At 53.5% G+C, this 18,156-nt stretch overlaps 2 protein-coding genes across 2 annotated transcripts in view; one reads left to right on the plus strand and one right to left on the minus strand.

Moving 5' to 3' along the window:
* LOC310692010 (uncharacterized protein) overlaps positions 1–18,156 on the minus strand; it is a 155,165-nt gene that overhangs the window by 39,925 nt on the left and 97,084 nt on the right. The gene's annotated exons all lie outside the window — the stretch shown is intronic.
* Positions 157–17,745, plus strand: PELP1 (proline, glutamate and leucine rich protein 1). Its single transcript, XM_083472352.1, has 18 exons — positions 157–288; positions 517–581; positions 1,067–1,172; positions 1,378–1,527; positions 2,458–2,529; positions 2,625–2,684; positions 2,987–3,137; positions 5,846–5,975; positions 6,076–6,163; positions 7,844–7,932; positions 8,039–8,155; positions 8,620–8,770; positions 9,330–9,471; positions 9,595–9,650; positions 10,356–10,562; positions 12,688–13,488; positions 14,609–15,313; positions 17,428–17,745. Exons 4-18 carry the CDS (start codon positions 1,399–1,401, stop codon positions 17,518–17,520), a joined length of 2,991 nt encoding a protein of 996 aa, XP_083328478.1. The 5' UTR covers positions 157–288; positions 517–581; positions 1,067–1,172; positions 1,378–1,398; the 3' UTR covers positions 17,521–17,745.

An 18,156-nucleotide genomic window follows, 5' to 3' on the forward strand; every position in this document is an offset into this window, starting at 1 on the left:
TTCCCGGCATGCCTCGCGCTCCCGCCCGCGCCTGCGCCCTGGGCCCGAGGGGGGAGCGCGATGGCGGCGGCGGCGGCGGCCTTGTCGGCGGCGTTGGGGTCCTGCTCGTCCTCCTGCCCCTCGCCGGGGGGTCCCGGGGGGGCGGCGCCGGGGGGGCGGCTGGTGCTGGAGACCCTGGCCGGGCTGCTGCGGGGGGGCGCGCAGGCGGGGACCCCCCCGGAGACGCCGCCAGGGCTGGCCGGGCTGCTGCGCTGCGCCAGGGAGGCCGGCGGGGGCGGGGGCGCCCAGGTGAGAGAGAGAGAGAGAGACCCCCCCGGACGGGTCCCAGAAGGGCCTCTTCCCCCGGGGGGGCCCTGCGCCCTCCAATACTGCCTTGGACCTGGTTCCCAGGGACCCCAAGGGGTGGTTGGGGGGGGAGCCGCCCCTTCTCAGGGTGGGGGTCCTGAGCATGAGCAGAGTGCCCCCCCTGCCCTGCCCGGCGCTGCTCTCTGAGCGGGTCCCTTTGTCTCCCTCCAGGCGTCGCCCACCCTGGGGGGGCTGGTGTCCCTCAGCAACGCCCGCCTGGCCTCCATCAAAACCCGGTGAGTAGCTGCCTCACTCCCCCCCCCAATGCCCCCCCACAGGCCTCTGGACTACAACTCCCAGCATCCCCTCCTCGGAGGTTTCTGGGCAGTCCTGGGTCCTGGATTCCAGAGCTGCCATTCCTGCCTGGCAAGGGGTTGGGATAGATGACCCTGGGGGTCTCTTCTCACTCTACCAATTTCCCAGCACCCGCCTTTCCCAATTTCTTGCGGCACCACTCCAAAACCAGCGCAGCGCTGTCACCCATGGGCCACACTCCCTGTGGGTGGGGGGCTTGGAGGCCAGCGCCCTCGGGGGGACCCACAGGTGTCTCAGAATGGGGACCCAAGGGGGCATCTAGTCCAACCCCACCCCCCGCAGGCTACCGGGACTTTTTCTCTTGACACATCATCGTCTGGCCGGGGGTTCGTTTGGATGACCCTTGGGGGACCCTTCTAGCCCTCCAGTGCTCTGATTCTGCCCTGCTGCTTCTTCCCCCTCAAAGGTTTGAGGGCCTCTGCCTCCTCTCCCTGCTGGTGACAGAGAGCTCCACCGAAGCCTTCAGCCAGAACTGCCTGGGATGGCTGCGCAGCCTGCAGCACCTCATTCAGGTGAGGGGGGGCCAGTGCCCCCCACCCACTTTGCCTCCCCCCCCCCAAGAGCTCCACCCACCAGTAGAAGCTCCCCTTTCTGGGCCCAGGAAGGCTGGGTGGGCCAGATGTTTTGAGTGCCTTAACGCTCCTTTTGGGTGGGAGGTGTTAGATGAGGACGGCTGCCCCCCCCCACTAACCTCATTTCTTCTCCCCCCCCCCCAAGTCTCAGGATCCGCCCCCCACGATGGAGCTGGCCGTCCTCATCCTCCGTGACCTGCTGGAGTATTCCTGCCAGATCCCTGAGCTGGCACGAGACATCGGCACCAACCACATCCCAGGGCTGCTCACCTCCTTGCTGGCTCTCAAACCCGAGGTGAGACCCCCAACCCGCCCTAGTTGGGGAGCTGGGGGGGGCCTGCATCCCCCCCCCCCATGTACATGTCTGAAGGCATAAAGCAAAACCCACAAATTGAATGGATGAATATTTTTTAGTATGGCAAAACAGCCAGCTTGGTAAAACCAGAAATTCAGCATAATTTTTGCATAAATATTAAAACAGTTAAAATGGAAGTTAACAATCAATGAGCTAATTAAATAGATGCAACCCCCATAATGTGACCCCCCCCTTACGTAAGAAGGTCAGAGCCTGGCCTCTTTGCACCGAGGGGTCGAAGTAGACTGCCTCTGCAACTGGAGGCTCCATGAGGACAGAAGAGCCCGGCTGCTGGGTCAAGCATAGGCCACAACCAAGTGCTCATTATGGGAAACCCGGACTCAGCTGAATTAACAATTTGAACTGGAATACAGTAAAGGAAGGCGTGAGGAGGTCCGGGAAATAAGCAAATGAAAAATATGTGATGGAAAGACTGAATTGTTTTTTAACTGTTTTTATTTTTTATTTTTATTTTTGTAATTTCTTGAAAATCTCAATAAATATCTTATTAAAAAAAAAAAAAAAGGAAACCCGGACTCAGGATTCGAGTGCGAGAGCAGCTCCCCTTCCTGTGTGTTCCAGTATCTGGTGTTTAGAAGCATTTATTGGCCGTGGAGGCAGAGCACAGCCACCAGCAGCCCTGTTCTCCTCCATAAATTTGACCAGTTCTCTTCTATTGGGGGGGGCCATCTCTGCCTCTTGTGGCAGGGAGTTCCGCAGTTCAACGAAGAAGGCCTTCATCCCTCCTGGATCTCCCTGCATCTGGCTTCTCTGGCTGTCTCCCACTGGCTCTGGTGTTACAAGAGAGGAAACTTTTATCTGACCCTTTTTTCTGACCCCCCCCTTGCCTCCCCCCGGGACTCTTCCTAGTGCCAGATTTCCACCCTGGAAGGAAGCAAGGCCTGCATGATGTTTTACCCCAGGGCATGTGGCTCTTTGCGGGTAAGTCTTCTGTTTTGGGGGGCAGAGGAGCAGCACTGGGTTGCAGAATCCCCACTGACCTCTCCCCCCATCCTTTTTTTCCTGCCCCCCCCCAGGGCAAACTGGCGGCCTATTTCCTGGCCCGCGTGGATGCAGAGACTCCCCACCTGCAACAGGTAAAAACCAACCTCTCTTGCCTTCCCTTCCGCTGCGCAGGGACCCCTGCCTTGTGTTTTAAACTGGGAAAGTCCCCTGGGGGCAGAGGGGTGTTTGTGGGACCTAGAAAGAGCCCCAGAGCAGTTGGATCAGGCCAGAGGGGCCCACCTGGCCAACCAGGTGTGTGTGGGGGGGTGTTGAACCCGGGTCTCCCAGGCCCTAGACCTCATTGAATCCCCAGAAGAACTCTTGTGAGGTGGGGATTTGAACCCAGGACTCTTTTTGGTCTGGCCCACTGACGCTCTGCCTCCTCCTCCCCCAGCTGGCCTGCGACTGCTACGCCCTCCTGCCCTCCCTGGGCGCCGGCTTCACGCAGGGGCTCAAGTACACCGAGTGCTGGGGGCAGCAGGCCCACTGCCTCCTGGCCACGCTCCACAGCCTGCTGGGGACGCTCTACGAGGGCGCAGAGACAGGTGCGTCTCCTCATGCTTTTAACGTTGATATTGCTCTTACTTTGGGGGGGGGGTGTTAGCAGGGCTCGGAATTTGCCAGCGCATTTTGCACCTGGCTGTCGGCTACTTGCGACGATGCTGCCCTGACATCTCCACCCTTGGGGGATCCTTGGAGCCGGGCTGTTTTCACACACTATGACACACGCCCAGCCTGTAGAATTCTCTCCATTCGGAACAGATTTCAGGAACCAAAGTGCTTTTTCTGTGCAGCCTGAGCAGGAGCCGCAAACAACTAGTTAATTGTTAATTGTTGTCATAGTTGTCATAGTTAATTGTTGTCGATGGTGTTTAGCGGTTCTTATTTTTATCTGTAAAATAAGGGAGGAAGGTGGGATATAAATATTACTATTATTATTTTATTACGTTTATGTACCACTCTTCATCGTAAGATCTCAGGGCAGTTCATAGAATAAAATGCAGGATAAAAACTAGTCAATAAGTAAAACAAAACAGCAAACAGTAACCTCCCCCTTCCCACAGACTCATTTAAAAAGCTGTAGAATATTAATCTGCCAAAGGCCTGGCTTAAGAGGAATGTTTTCGCCTGGCGAATAAAAATTAATAATTATGATTATAGGAGTGCTCTGATGGTGTTTCCTGCTTGGCAGGGGGTTGGACTCGATGGCCCTTGTGGTCTCTTCCAACTCTATGATTCTATGTACCCCGCCCATCCGGCTGGGTTTCCCCGGCCACTCTGGGTAGCTTCCAACAAAGATTAAAAATACATTAAAATGTCACACATTTAAAACTTCCCTGAATTTATTTAGTTATTAATAAAACAAAACAAAAAATGCAGGTCAACTGGTCCCAGATTTCTAAGGCTTTCCTGTACCAAGAGCAACACCTTGAACTCGGTTCAGTTGCAAATTTGCAGGCAGTGCAGTTGTTCTCTGCCGATCAGACCTCCCTCCCGTCAGCAATCGTGCTGCAGCACCCTGCACCGACAGCAGCTTCCGGATCAAGTGCGAGGGAAGCCCCACATGGGGGGGGCACAAACCAAGCCCCAGCCCCAGCCAGGAGGCTCTTGTTTTGCAGCGGCCATATTCCCAGCAGACCTGCTCACGTCATGCTCCCCGCCGGCTAATTTGAGGCTGGGGCGTCTCCTGCCCTTGGGGGAGCAATTAAGATAAGTGCTTTGTTGACGAGCCGATTGGACGTGTTGTGCGGAGCCCACGTGACGGAAACAGGACCAGTGATGGATGTTGACAGCAGAGGAGACGGGCAAAATCCCAGACCGCCGTCCTGTTGCGTGATCATTGCTTTTCAGCCCCCAAATTCCCTTTTCCTGGCCGCCTGGCTGCAGCCGGAAGCAGTGGCCTCCCCTGGGAAGCCCAAAGGAACTCCTTCCCCAGAGGAAGAGCGAGCAAAAGTCTGGGCGTAGCCCTGCCTTCCTGCGTTGCGGGGGTTGGACTAGATGACCCCTGGCATCCCTTCCAAGTCCTCCATTCTGTGATTCTATATAAACAAGAGTCCTTAAGTTTCCACTCAGCGTGGTATAAGTTTTTCTCCCATGAACAGCCCACTAAACCCGCTACTCCACAGATAAATATGTGGACAGATTTTATTGAGAACTGAATTGACTCCCCCTCCCTCTTTTTTCCTTTTCTTTTCATTTTTGATAGTTGAGTGCAGTATTGTATTCTCAGTTGATTTCTGGGTCTCCCTCCCCTTTGTGTCTCCATTTTATTTAATTTATTTCTATTTGCTTTTTTTTATCTGCTGCCCTTATGACTTTTACTGTATTATCTATGAGCTTGTATTAATAAAATTAAAAAATTAAAATACTGTCCTTGTGGTCCAGTATTTTAAAAGAGCTTGCAGTGGCTCTCTGTATTTTGCCTACCGTATTTTGTGGGGGGGGGGCATCTTTTAATTGCAAGAAGCACCCTCTTACCTCAGTCTAATAGGGCCGAGCAATATATCCATATATCATCCAAAACTGGTTTGAAGCCTATATCGAAATATAGGTTTCGTAATTTTTGACCTGGTAATATATCACAAATCATGGTGTGTGTTATTCAAAAATCACAACGAAGGAGAAACCGTGAAGCCATGTAAGTGTCAAAGATCGTGGTGCATCAGTATATTGCAATGTTTAGCTGGGGGTGTCCTGCGATGTTGAAAACCAGATATCGCCCAGCCCTCAAGCTCTTACTTGAGATCAAAGATTTTTTGTGCAACATGTTCTTAATTTTTGTTCCTTATCCGCACTTTAAATGAGCATCTTAGACCAAGGCAGTCCGTCCTGTCAGATCACAGAACCCGCGAGCCACACGCTGAATTAAATTTCCGTACTGTGAATGGAAAGGCCTGCCATATATTTAACATATGCGATTCATATACTTAATTAAATATATATCACTAAATAGAGTTCGAAGATTTAATGTATTTAATTATTAAACTGAACTAATACACAGATGTGTTTGGCTATAGGTCGGAATACAGATTTAATAAGTAAATATGCACAAAAAACAACTGTTTAAGTGCTTTAATATGTTTCTTCTTGAATGCTGCCAAGTGCTGCACACTGGACCACCTCGCAGGCCACTCTAGAGCTGTCCTTTGTTCTGCAGGTTGGGATAGATGACCTTTGGGGGTTCCTCTTCCAGCTCTGCAATGACCTGATGGGTTCTCTCCCCCCCCCCCCGTTCCCCCTGCTTCTCCTCCAGATCCCCTGCACTACGAAGGGCCTGGCGTGGAGATCCTGCTCCCGACCCCCGAAGATGGAGAGGTGAACTTCATCCTCCACCTGAAGCACCGCTTCTCCGGACTGGCCAAATGCCTCTGCCAGATGCTCAGGTCGGGAGCCACTCCTCCCCCCCCCCCCCGCCTTTCCAGCCTTGCCACTGTGCTTGCGACCCCCCCCCCTTTAAACCCAGCGCTTCGTTTGCCGTTCCAGTAACGACTTTGTGGCTCCCGTCTCCGTCCCAGTTCAAGACATCCTGGACCTCGTTTGCCGCGCCCTCAACATCTCCACGAAGAACATCGTGAGTAGCCATGGCGTCAGGGTGGGGCAGGTTCCCGAGCCGAGGGGGCACACAGCGGAGAAGATTCACTCATCTGGGGGCGCCCAGTGTTGGCCTCACTCAGGGCACCATCGTACCAAAGATGACCAGAGTCAGTCCCTGCAAGAGACTGGCAGTGCCTTTCTCAGCAAAGCCCCTCTCGGCTGCTCCTGTGCTTCTTTTGGCCCCAGAATCATCAGGATAATTATTATTATTTAGACCCCGCCCATCTGGCTGGGCCTCCCCAGCCACTCTGGGCGGCCTCCAACGGAATATTAAAATACAATAACCTATTAAAGATTAAAAGCTTCCCTAAACAGGGCTGCCTTCAGATGTCTTCTAAATGTTAGATAGTTGTTTATTTCCTTGACATCTGATGGGAGGGCGTCCCACAAGGCAGGCGCCACCACCGAGAAGGCCCTCTGCCTGGTTCCCTGTAACCTCCCTTCTCACAGGGAGGGAACCACCAGAAGGCCCTCAGGAGGGGGACCGCAGTGTCCGGGGTGGAGACGCTCCTTCAGGTCTACTGGGCCTTTGAGGCCATTTAGGGCTTTCAAGGTCAGCACCAACACTTGGAATTGTGTTCAGAAGAGTTTTGCAGCTGGGAGGGCCCCCCAGGGCTCATCTACCCCAACCCCCGCAGTGCAGGAACCTCAGCTAAAGCATCCAAGACAATGGGCCTCCCGCCTCTTCTGGGGGAGCCCCCCCTCCCCTCTCAAACTGCTCCTTCCGTCAGGAAGTGCTTAGTAGGGACCTCCTTCCTTGCAACCTGGGCCAAAGAGGTGCTGGAGGAGAGGGCATCGGGATGAAAAGTGGGGCTTGCTTGGTATTGGAAGGTGGAATTCCAGGGCAAGGGGAACTGTAGTTTTAATTCCTCTAATGTGACCTCCTGTGGCCAGTGCAGTAGCAAACGGGTGTGATACTTAATTTGCCGTTTTGTGCATGGATTCACACTTTATTTATTTATGCCAAAAAAAGGTAAATGACTTACAAGCTTACATTTAAGGATAACAAAGTATAGCAGAATTATAATTATATGTTGCTGTAATACGTTAATGTCATAATGCATATGTGAACGTAAAACCTACATATATACATGTTACATCGTCAAAATTATTACTATGAGAATTGTTTCTTTTGTAATGGCTTTATTTTTTGCAATGGGTTTTATATATATATATTTGTGTGTGTGTGCGCATATATATATGTGTGTGTGTGTATATATATATATATATATATGTGTGTGTATATATATATATGTGTGTGTGTGTGTGTGTGTATATATATATATCACTTGAAACCTTATCCCTTAAGGCAGTGATGGCCAAACTTGGCCCTCCAGCTGTTTTGGGACAACAGTTCCCATCATCCCTGACCACTGGTCCTGTTAGCTAGGGATGACGTAGGCCAAAAGCAGCTGGAGGGCCAGGTTTGGCCAGCACTGCCTTAAAGAATAATGAAGCTTAGTAGAATTGTTGTTTACTGCTATGCCTATGGCTGTTGCTATTATTATTACTGCGTACAATAATGCTAGAAATAGTAATGCACCCTGGTAGACAGATTCATCCAGTGACCTTGGCCACTTCATAATGGGGGGTGGGAATTGGGGGCTTTGCTTGCAGGGCTCCCTTCCGCCCCTGACCCCCCTCCCCTCCCTTCCAGAGCTGGTTTGGCGACGGCCCCCTGCGGATGCTCCTCCTGCCCTCCGTCCACCTGGAGGCGCTGGACCTCCTTTCGGCGCTCATCTTGGCGTAAGTCCCGGGGAGGGCAGAGGGCGTTGGGAACCCCCTCCCGGCCTCCACACTCCCCCGACTGCCCCTTCTCTGACGCCCCCCTCCTCTCGCTTTCCCTTTGCAGGTGCGGCCCCCGCCTGGTGCGCTTTGGGGCCACCTTCTGCCGCCTCTTCCCCCAAGTCCTGACCACCTGGAGCAGCGGCCGAGACCTCTTCCCCCCCGGGCAGGAGCGCCCCTACAGGTGCGTGGGGAGCCGAGGAAGGGGGGGCCTTGCTGCTCTGGGCGGGGACCTAGAGAAGTCGGGAGCAAGGCGGCGGGTTCATGGTTCTCCCCACAACAGCCCTTGAGGTCTCCCAGTGCGCTTCACAGCCAAGTTGGGGGACATTCCTCATGGCGACGCCACCCTGTCTCTCCAGAAAGCTGCCTCCCCCCAGCATCACCAGCTGCCGCCTCCCCTGCTTAGTCCAGCCTTAGCGACGCCCCTGCAGGGTTGCCCCTCTCTCTTTCTCTCTGGGAGGTTTTCAAGCAGAGGTCGAGTGCCCTCCTGTCTGGGTTTCTCTAGCTGCGATTCCCGCGTTCCAGGGGGTTGGGCTGGATGACCTCTGGGGGCCCCTTCTAATTCTGCATTGCCATGAAACCAGCCCCGGGTGAGGTGTGGGGCCTGCAAGGTGCCCCCTCCTCCAGCTCCTCTTCCTTCCTCCTCAGTGCGGTGCGGACTCGGCTCTACGAAGTCCTGGATCTGTGGGTCCAGACGGCTGGGGCAGCCTGTGGGATCCTGCAGGGACCCAGGACCCAGAGCGAGGCCCTGCTGGGTCACCTGATCAGCGACATCAGCCCCCCGGCCGACACCCTCAAGGTGAGCCCCCCCCCCCATGAAGAAAGAAGTAGTGGAAAGGGAAAAGAAAATGAAGGACCACGAGACACTGCAGGAAATATTGTTGAACAGAGAGTGGAGCTGATAGTTTGTTGTACTGACTTGACTGGTGTTTTTAAATAATTATATTTTCATCTAGTGCAGAGGGAAAATATTCCCTCTTTTGTAATTTTTGCTAATATTTCTCCCTTTCTTTCTTTCTTTCTTTCTTTCTTTCTTTTTTCTTTCCTCTCTCTTTCTCTTTTCCTCTCCCTTTATCTCTTATTTTCTTCTGTTTCTTTTCCTAGTCTTTCATCTTAGGTAGCTGCAATCTGGTTGTATTAGGGGAAAATCTTGAATTGAAATTTGATGCGAATGAAGTATTGAAGCTGCTCTGATGAATTCTCCCCCCTCCTGGCCTCCGGTTTAAGGCCTCTCGCCCTCTTTTTAAAAGAATAACAACAATAATTACTATTTTGTCATTCGCGGCCTCCAGCAACTATAAAAGCATAATCAACCACCCCAAACTTCCCCCTCCCCTTCTCTCTCTGCCCCCGTCCAGATGCGGGACAGCCGGCCGGCCTCGGACCTGAAGCCCAGCGCCCCCAAAAAGCCCAAGTTGTCTGACCTGGGCCCTCTGGGGTCCCTGCACCCCAAACACGACTCCCAGGCCAACAGCAGCACCTGCCTGGCCGCCTTGCGAGGTAAGGAGACCTGTAGCTGAGCAGCGGGGTGGAGAGGGGGCGGGGCCTGGGGCTCTGCTTCCTCCAGTCCCACTCACCCCAAACTCAACACCCCCCAGACTCAACTCTTCTCCCCCCCCCCAGGCCTGAGCCGCGCCGTCCTCCTGACGGGAAGCCTGATGAAGGAGCAGGTCCACAAGGTATGGGGCGGGGTGGGCTTCCTCCGAGGGGGAGGGGGCTGTGGGGCAGCCAGGCAAGGGGGCAGGGTGGAGTGCCAGTCCTGGCGGCCGAGCCCAGCTCTTGGTTTCCGGAGAGAGCCTTCCCCTTGCAGCCCTGTGGTGGTTGGCCGGTGGCGTCTCTGCCCCAAGGAGCTTTCAGTGCGGAAAATGAGACAGAGAAGTTTGATGGAAGACGAGGGGAAGGAGGAGGAGAACTTCAAAGGAGATCTGGGAGCATTATTACCACGTTCGAATCTGATTGTTGTTGCAAATAGTTCCTTAAATCAATGGCTATTTTATTCTCTTTGTGAAGCTGCTTCAAGGTTGACTTGTTTACAGTCAGGGGGGTGTAAATTTTATGAAATGAAATAAATAAGCTGACCAGCCGCTTTGTTGTGGGGGGGGCAGGGTCACAACAACCTGAAGCGGCTTTTTTATTTGTTAAATTTATATCCCTCCCTCTGTTGGAGAGGCGAGAGGGCAGCTTCCAACATAAAACACAAGATACAGGATAGAACAATAGTTCAAGCAGGGCAGGGAGTCTGTCAGTTGACCGTCTGCCTCCTCTTCCTCATGGTGGGGGCTAGGGAATCCCCATTCCGCCACGAGGGTCAGGAGGATCCCCCAAACCGTCTTGCGTGTCCCCCCCCCAAAAGCAACTTCTCTTGACCTTCTTCCTCCCCACAGAGGCTGCAGGAGCTGGTGGTCCCTCTTCTCATCCGCCTGGGTCAGGCCGAGACCCCCCCGGGCTCCCCCTACGCCAGCGCCCCCTGCCGCAGGGAGCTGCACCGCCTCCTGCTGGCGCTGGTCCTGGCCCCCCCGCCCTCCTGGCCGCCCCCTTTCCACTGCGCCCTCCGCTTGTTCAGCCAGGGGCGCGCCGACCCCAACCTCCAGGTGAGTCTCTCTCTCTTTCCCCCAACTCCCACGTGGGGTTTGGCCCAAAGGGGAGCAGGGCAGGAAGGGAAGAGACCCCTCCCCACATTGGGCATCTCTCCCCCCCCCCCCCCCGGAGGGCCTAGGCTCTGCACAGCAGGTAGACTGCCTCTCAGCCTGGAGGTTCCTCCTTCGCCGTCCATCCTCCTTTCCTCCTTTGCCAGTCCTGGAGGCGGGAAGTCAACCCCCTGGCTGGGCCCTGTTCAATGTTTCCTAAAAGAATTGCTTTACTTTCTTCATAAATAATATGGTTTTGAGTTTTTAACGTGTTAATATTTTGTTGAAAGCCGCCCAGGAGTGGCTGGGGCTACGCAGTCAAATGGGCTGCATATACGTAATACAGGTGAAACTCAGAAAATTAGAGTATATTAGAAAAGTTCATTTATTTCAGTAAGTCAACTTAAAAGGTGAAAGTAACTAATACAGTGGTGCCTCGCAAGACAAAATTAATTCGTTCCGCGAGTTTTGTCATCTTGCGATTTTTTTTGTCTTGCGAAGCACGGTGTCGGGAAAGTTTTGGAAAAGCTTCAAAAATCACCAAAGTCTTCAAAAACCTCAAAAAAGGCTACTATGTACACTGCGTTCTATGAGTTGCTCCTCGAAGTCAAGTCGCAACTGTATTAACGGTTTTAAGAAAAAGGAAACAAACTTGCAAGACGTTTCCGTCTTTCGAAGCAAGCCCATAGGGAAAATCGTCTTGCGAAGCAGCTCAAAAAACAAAAAACCCTTTCGTCTAGCGAGTTTTCCGTCTTGCGAGGCACCACTGTATATGAGATCGACTCACGACATGCGAAGCAAGATGTGCTTCTACCTCTCTGGGGTCCAGCCTTCCTCGATTTGCAATCCTTGTTTTGCTGAAGTCCTTGAATATTCTAGTTTTCTGCGATTGTTAATTTGGGGTTTTCATCAGCTGTACGCCATGATCATCACAATGATAACAAATCAAGGCTTGACATGTCTCGCTTTGCATGTCACAAGTCTATCTCATATATTAGTTTCACCTTTCAAGTTGAATTACAGAAATCAAGGAACTTTTCCACGGTATTCTGATTTTTCGAGTTTCACCTGTAATAATATAATTATTGGAAAATTCAGCTAGGGTAGGAAATGGCCTTTTCTCCCATTTGGAACCATTTATATGTTAGCTGCAGCAGTGAGGTTGAGCATTATTTCTCGTTCCTTTTCTGGAATAATAATAATAATAATTTATTATTTATACCTCGCCCATCTGGCTGGGCTTCCCCAGCCACTCTGGGCGGCTTCCAAAAAAATACTAAAATACCGTAATACATCAAACATATTTTGGATAGCAAGGTGGAAACATCACAGGTCCTGAGGGTGTAAGATACCCCGGCATGTCAGATATATTGGCCTGCAGTGATTTCTGGAATATTTCTCTTTGGGAACAATTCCGAAAGACGTGTGCGTCCTCTGCTTTATTTAATCTGGGACTCCAGCATTTGTCTGCTCTTGAGTTCAGGCATATTGAGTTCAGTCTATACAGTGCTCAAATACCATTCGTAGGCAGTTTTGAAATAGTTCTCCTTTAGCCCCAGCTCCCGGAATTTCCAGGTTGTCCTCTGACCAGAATCTCACCCCCCCCCCATTTTCTCCTCTCTGTGTCCTGGTTCTGATCTAGGCTCAACCCAAAGCTCATCCTTTTATGCAGATGGGAGATAGATTTCCCCTTTGTCCTCTCCCTCCATTTCCCCATATTTGTGCATCATAAAGGAGGAGGCGGCACCGCTAATTGTGCTGTAATTATTTGCATGGTTTTAATGGGTGGGCGTATAGTTTTAATTCTGTGGATGTTTAATCATTTTTTAATTATTGTTTCTCCCCCGCCCCCTTAAGTTTTCAGCCTGCTCTTACCTTACATAATATAAATAACTGTATCATGTATAAATAAGGACATAACGTAATCTGTGTTTTGTGCTTTTGTCTTGTATTTTTATGTTGTGGACGGCCCTGAGATCAATGGATGAAAGGCAGTTTCCAAATTAAAAATTATTACAGTAATAAGAAAAATGTAAGAATGAAAATAATGAAAAACAACTTGGCATTTATTTTCCTCCTCCCTCCGCAGGTCTCTTCCTTCTGCACAGAGGCCCTGGCTGTCTGCAACGCCCTCCTGCACCCCCGGGTGCCCTCCCTGCAGCTCCCTCTGGCCACCCCCCCGGGGGGCCCCCAGGCCCCCCCTCCGGGCCCCTCGGAGCTCTCCCCCGCCCTGGCCTCGCCCTTCCGCCCGGCCCCCCCGGCCCCCTTCTCGGCCCCCCGCCTCCTCCTCCCTCCCCCCGCCTCCTCGGCAGCCAACCCCCTGGGGCTGCCCCCCCCAGGCCTGGCGTCCCCCGCCCAGCTGCCCCCCCGCCTTGCCCCCGAGGAGCCCTCCCTGCCCACGTCCCCCGGGGCGGCCGAGGCGGCTCTGGGCGCCAAGCTGCGCCGCTCGGTCTTCGTCCACTACGACAAGGAGGAGGAGGAGGATGTGGAGATCTCCCTGGAGAGCGACTCGGACGACTCCGTGGTCATTGTGCCCAAGGGGCAGCTGGGCAAGGGCCCGGGGAGCGCCATGGTAGTGGCAGCCGCCGTAGCCCAGGTCCCCACCCCACCCGCTGCCCCGCCAGCCCCCCCTTCCCCCCCGCCAGCCTCTGAGGAGACCCCTCCGGAGCCGCCGGCCCCGCCCCTCTCCCTGGGTGTCCCTCTGCCCCCTGCCCCCACCGCTGTCCTGGCGCTGCCCGCCTCCCTTTCCCCCGCAGCCATGGACCCCCCGTTCCCCGCTTTGGTGGAGGAAGACCCCACCGTCATCAACATCAACAGCAGCGAGGAGGAAGAGGACGATGAAGACGACTACCCGGAGGACGAGGAATACTTTGAAGAGGACGAGGAAGAGGTGCGCTGGGAAGGAAGGGGCCGGTCAGACGGGCAGCATGTTAATTCTTATTTTTTATTGTCATTGCCAGGCAGCGAAGAGGCAGGGCTTGTGGGGCGGGAGGTGCTGTGACCCTGTGGGTCAAATTCATCTCTGCTTCCCCCCCTGGGGTAAGAACTTCACTACCACCAGGACATTACCCAGGTGAAGGGAACACCTTTACGTAAAACATGGAACCAAGGAAAGAAGTCCAGCAGCCCCGTTAGGGACCCAGTTTATTATCTACTCTTGCAGTAGGACAGAGCTCAACTTAACATGGCTTAAATAGTAGCTGCAAACAGATCGCATGCAAAGAGCTATAAAACATCAGACATTTTTCTGCGTACGTTGAGAAGGGTTACAGGTCATGGGGTGTATAACACGCATGGCTCCATACCGGTCTCTGCTTCCCCCAAGTGCTCAGGCCGTTGGGGTCTCAGTTGTCGCCCTTAGCAGGCCTTGGCCAGCCCCACTCTCACTTCTCTCGTCCCTGGGAAACTCTCCCTGGGAAGCTTCAAGAAGATGCTTGATTGCCAGCTTGAAACAGACTTAGGGAAACATCACCATTGGCTGTTTCTGCCACTTTGGGGGTTAAATAGCAATTTTGCTTTATGGCCTAGAGAGCACAAGGGTTGTAAAATGCCAGCACACAGGAGCCTCACAGAAGTCATTCCCTGATGGATTTCATCTTGAGGTTAAACGGCGTTCATATTGAAATATTGTTTTCAAAATCAAAAACAGACACCTTTGGTCTCTAATGTTGACATCACCCCCAAGCCTCAGATGTCAGCCCCACACCTGGCAGGTGAAGACGGGGCTTGCTCTGGGCCCCGATTAGGGGTTGCGGGATTAGGGGCGAGCGGTCGCAAGGGGCCTCTTGGCAGCCATGCTTCTTTTCGCCCTGGGTGGCAAGGGGTTGGGCTGCACGACCTCACAAGGTAGCAGGCTGCCCTTTGCTGGCGTTGGGTTGCTCCCCTTGGCTGGGTGCCTCTCAGGCTGTGGTTCCTGCGCAGCGGGGTCAGGCTGGGTGGCCTTTGGGTGGCCCTCTCCCAACGCTGCAGTCCTGATTCTCTCCCACCCACCCTTTTCTTTTGCTGGCCAGGAGGAAGAGTACGATGAGGAGGACGAGGAGTTTGGGGAGGATCTGGAGGAGGAGGAGGACGAGGAGTTTGACGAGGAGGAAGGCCTGACGGAGGAGGAAGAGGACGAGGAGGAAGGCCTGACAGAAGAGGAGGAGGAGGAGGAAGAAGGGGAGGAGGAGGAGCGGAGGGTGCTGCCCTCACTGCCGCCCCCACTGCCGCCCCACCGGAGTGACGAGGAGCCGCCGGAGCTCTTGCCCATCAAGGACGAGCCCCCCAAGTTGGAGGAGGAGGAAGAGGAAGACAACGAAGATGAAGAGGCGGCTGCCGGACTCCTGATGGAGGTGGACGAGGAAGCCTTCCACCCCCCAGAGGAAATGGCAGAGGAGGAAGAGGAAGGAGGCCGGCTGGAGCAGGACCTGGGGAAGGCAGAAGGCCAGGCGTCTCCTCTGCGGACGGCCGAAGGGCAGGCCCCCCTCCCCAGCACGGCCGCCCTGCCCTCCGTGAAGCTGGAGGAGGAGCAGGGCGAGAAGCAGCCCCCCCAGGAGGAGCAGGAGGGCCCCGCGGCTGCCCCACGGACCACGACTCCGCAGGGGCAGGAGGACGAAGAGGAGGAGGAGGAAGTGGTGGTGCACGAAGGGGGCCGGAGAGAGCCAGGAGGGGCGGCCCCTGAGGCTGCAGCGCTGCGGGGAGAGGCGGAGAAGCAGGAGCCGCTGCCTGGCGAGGAGGTGGGCATGAGGGGCAGGGCAGGGAGAGGGGGCAGGGCTGCTTCCCCCCTACACATGTGGGGAAGAATATTCCCTCGTTATCTGAACTCTGCACGGTGCATCTTCCACTCTGGGGCAATAGTGGAGCTCAGGGGGTGGCGTTGAAGTTCCAGGCGGAAAGGAACCTGGGACGGCTCAGTCGGTAGAGCAGGAAGGGTCGTGGGTTCGAGCCCCACGTCAGGCCAAAGATTCCTGCGCTGCAGGGGGTGGGACTTGGTGCCCCCCCCCAGTTCTGTGACTCGATCCTTCCAAGTAGGAAGGCATTACAAGCGGAGGGTTTTCTTTTGTTTGGTAAATTTGTAGACCCATAGATCCCAGGGCTTTTGCGGTGTAAAATTACAATCTAATAAATGCAAAAAGCATAATAAAATAAGAACAGTGATCCCTTGGGATCCCCTTCCAGATACTCACAGTTCTCTGGTTCTGTCCTCTGTCCCGGGTCTGACCTCTCTCCCCCCCCCTCCAAGAAAGGGCAAAAGAGGGAGTGAAATTATATCAGTTTAAAGTTGGCTCTTCTCCTTCCAAATTAAGCTCTTTGATTGACTTCTACACAGTGCTGCTTTCTATTTATTCGTTTGTTTTGCTTCACAAAATCTCTTCGCTGATCGATTGTAGAGGGAAAAGCCTCGAAGCCGGAAAGGTTTTCTCAGTGAAACCACATAAAGATTTTATGAAGCAAATAAGTAAACCTCAAAGTGGTTTGCAAAAGGATGATGATGATGATGATGATGATGATGATGAATTGTCAATCAGAAAAGTTTGCCGCAACAACATTTAGGCTTCTGAACAGTTAACACAGCAAAAACCCGAAAACAGATCAGGAACACGCATGCACTTCGTAATGTGGGCTGTTGTCTGATAGCAGTTTACCTGTGAGATCGCTTTGCCCCACGTGCTCCCACTTGGCCGGTTCAGCTGGCGGATCTGGCCCTGCTGCAGGCGCCGCACGGCACCCGTTCCGCTTTTGTAAGAACTCTGGCAGCCCCTGCCCTTTGGAACTCCCCGCCTCTGGAGATCAGGCAGGCGCCTTTGCTGTACTCTTCATCAGCAACCACTAAAACCATTCTGGTTGGGGAAGCCCACCCACAGAAGCCTTAAGCAGGAGGAGGATGCAACCAGGCCGCCGTGCCGTCGAATATTTTGACAGCGTCTTGTTTTTTAAGAGCACAAATTGTCATTAAGAACAATCCAAATAATCCTGACTACACTTTGGGTGGCAGGAAAAGTCTTCTCTGGGGCGGCGGAGAGTCTGGAGGGAGAGCGAGTCTAGGGCAGGTTCCTGAGTCTGGAGCTGGGATGGTTTATTGCGTGGGGGGGGAGGCGTTGGGTGTTCTGCAGTCTCTCCAGCTTTGGAGGGAGCAGCGAGGGGACTTCCAGTGGTAGCTGGGAACAATGGTCAGACCCCACCTGGGTCCAGTTTTGGGCACCCCACTCCCAGAAGGATATTGGTGAGAAGCTGGAAGGTGCGCAGAAGAGGGTGAGCAGGATTTTGAAGGCTCTGGAAACCAAGCCTTATTTAAGAGGAGCAGCTGGGGGGAGATGGAGATGTTTAACCTGGAAAAGAGGAGACGTGAGAGCAGACTTCCAGTATCTGAAGGGTTGTTGCAAGGAGCAAGCTTGTTATCTCCTGCTCTGGAGGGCAGCATCCGAACCCATGGTTTCAAATTCCAATAAAGGAGATACTCAACGTTTAAGCTTTCCTGAGGGTAAGAGCCCATCAGCGGCAGAGTGACTCCCACGGAAGGTTTTTGGATAGGTTGGACGGCCGTCTGTCAGCGATGCTTCAGCTGTGATTCCTGCATTTTGGGGGGTTGGACTAGATGGCCCTTGGGAAGGCTACGATTCTGTGATTCCCTAAGGCATTCTGCATTCTGGGTTTGCTGTGTGTGTGTACGTCTTTTTTTAGATTGAGTGCCGAAATGCTGTCTTTTCCACCAGTCTTCAAAACTTTGTTCGGCTGAGCACCCTAATATATTGGCGCTTTTGGGGGAGATACTTCCGGTGGGTGGTGGGGTGAGTTGTCATGCCAACTGCAATGAAGTAACACCCCCCCCCCGAATTCTCTTCCCCTGCAGGGCACAGAAGTGGATGAAACGGAAGCCATGTTGGCGGACTTTGTGGACTGTCCCCCAGATGAGGAGAAGCTGCCGTCCGAACCCAGTTCCTGAGGGGGCGCTGGAACCGCCGTGGTCAACGGTGGTGGGCGAAGTGGGGGCTGAGAAGAGGGGCGCTGTGATCCCTGAAACAGACGTTCCCCGCTGGCGCATCACTGCCTTCTGGACTTAGGAGCCTCCATATTCTATTTTTTATGTGTTTGTGTTTTGAGGGGAGGAAGGTTTTGGGTTTGTTTTTTTTAATACAAAAGACATTCAATAAAATTTCTTTATACTGCATGTTCACTTTGGTTTGTGGTGCAACGGAGGCAAAGGCAGCAGGGCGAATCGGGCCCCTGGGGGGGCTCAAGGTGGAAGATTTATGCTTCTCCGGAGGGCAGCATCTGAACAAACGAGAAAGGAGAGTCCAACTGAACCTTGGGAAGAACTTTCTTGACAGGAAGAGACTCCCTTGGAAGGTGATGGACTCTCCTTCCGTGGAGGTTTTTAAGCAGAGGTTGGCTGGATGGCTGTCTGTCATGGATGCTTCCGTTGAGATTCCTGCATTGCAGGGGGTTGGACTAGATGACCTTTGGGAGTCAGGCTTTCCTGTGTGATCCAACACCTGCACACGTGATCAGAAGGCAGAGCCTTTTTGATATTGTCGCTCTGTGAGGTAAGAGCAGTTGAGCTTGCTGAATGAAGGAGCAG

This window comes from Podarcis liolepis, assembly GCF_965112155.1.
Source record: "Podarcis liolepis genome assembly, chromosome: 13".
In the NCBI taxonomy this organism is placed as follows: Eukaryota; Metazoa; Chordata; class Lepidosauria; order Squamata; family Lacertidae; genus Podarcis; species Podarcis liolepis.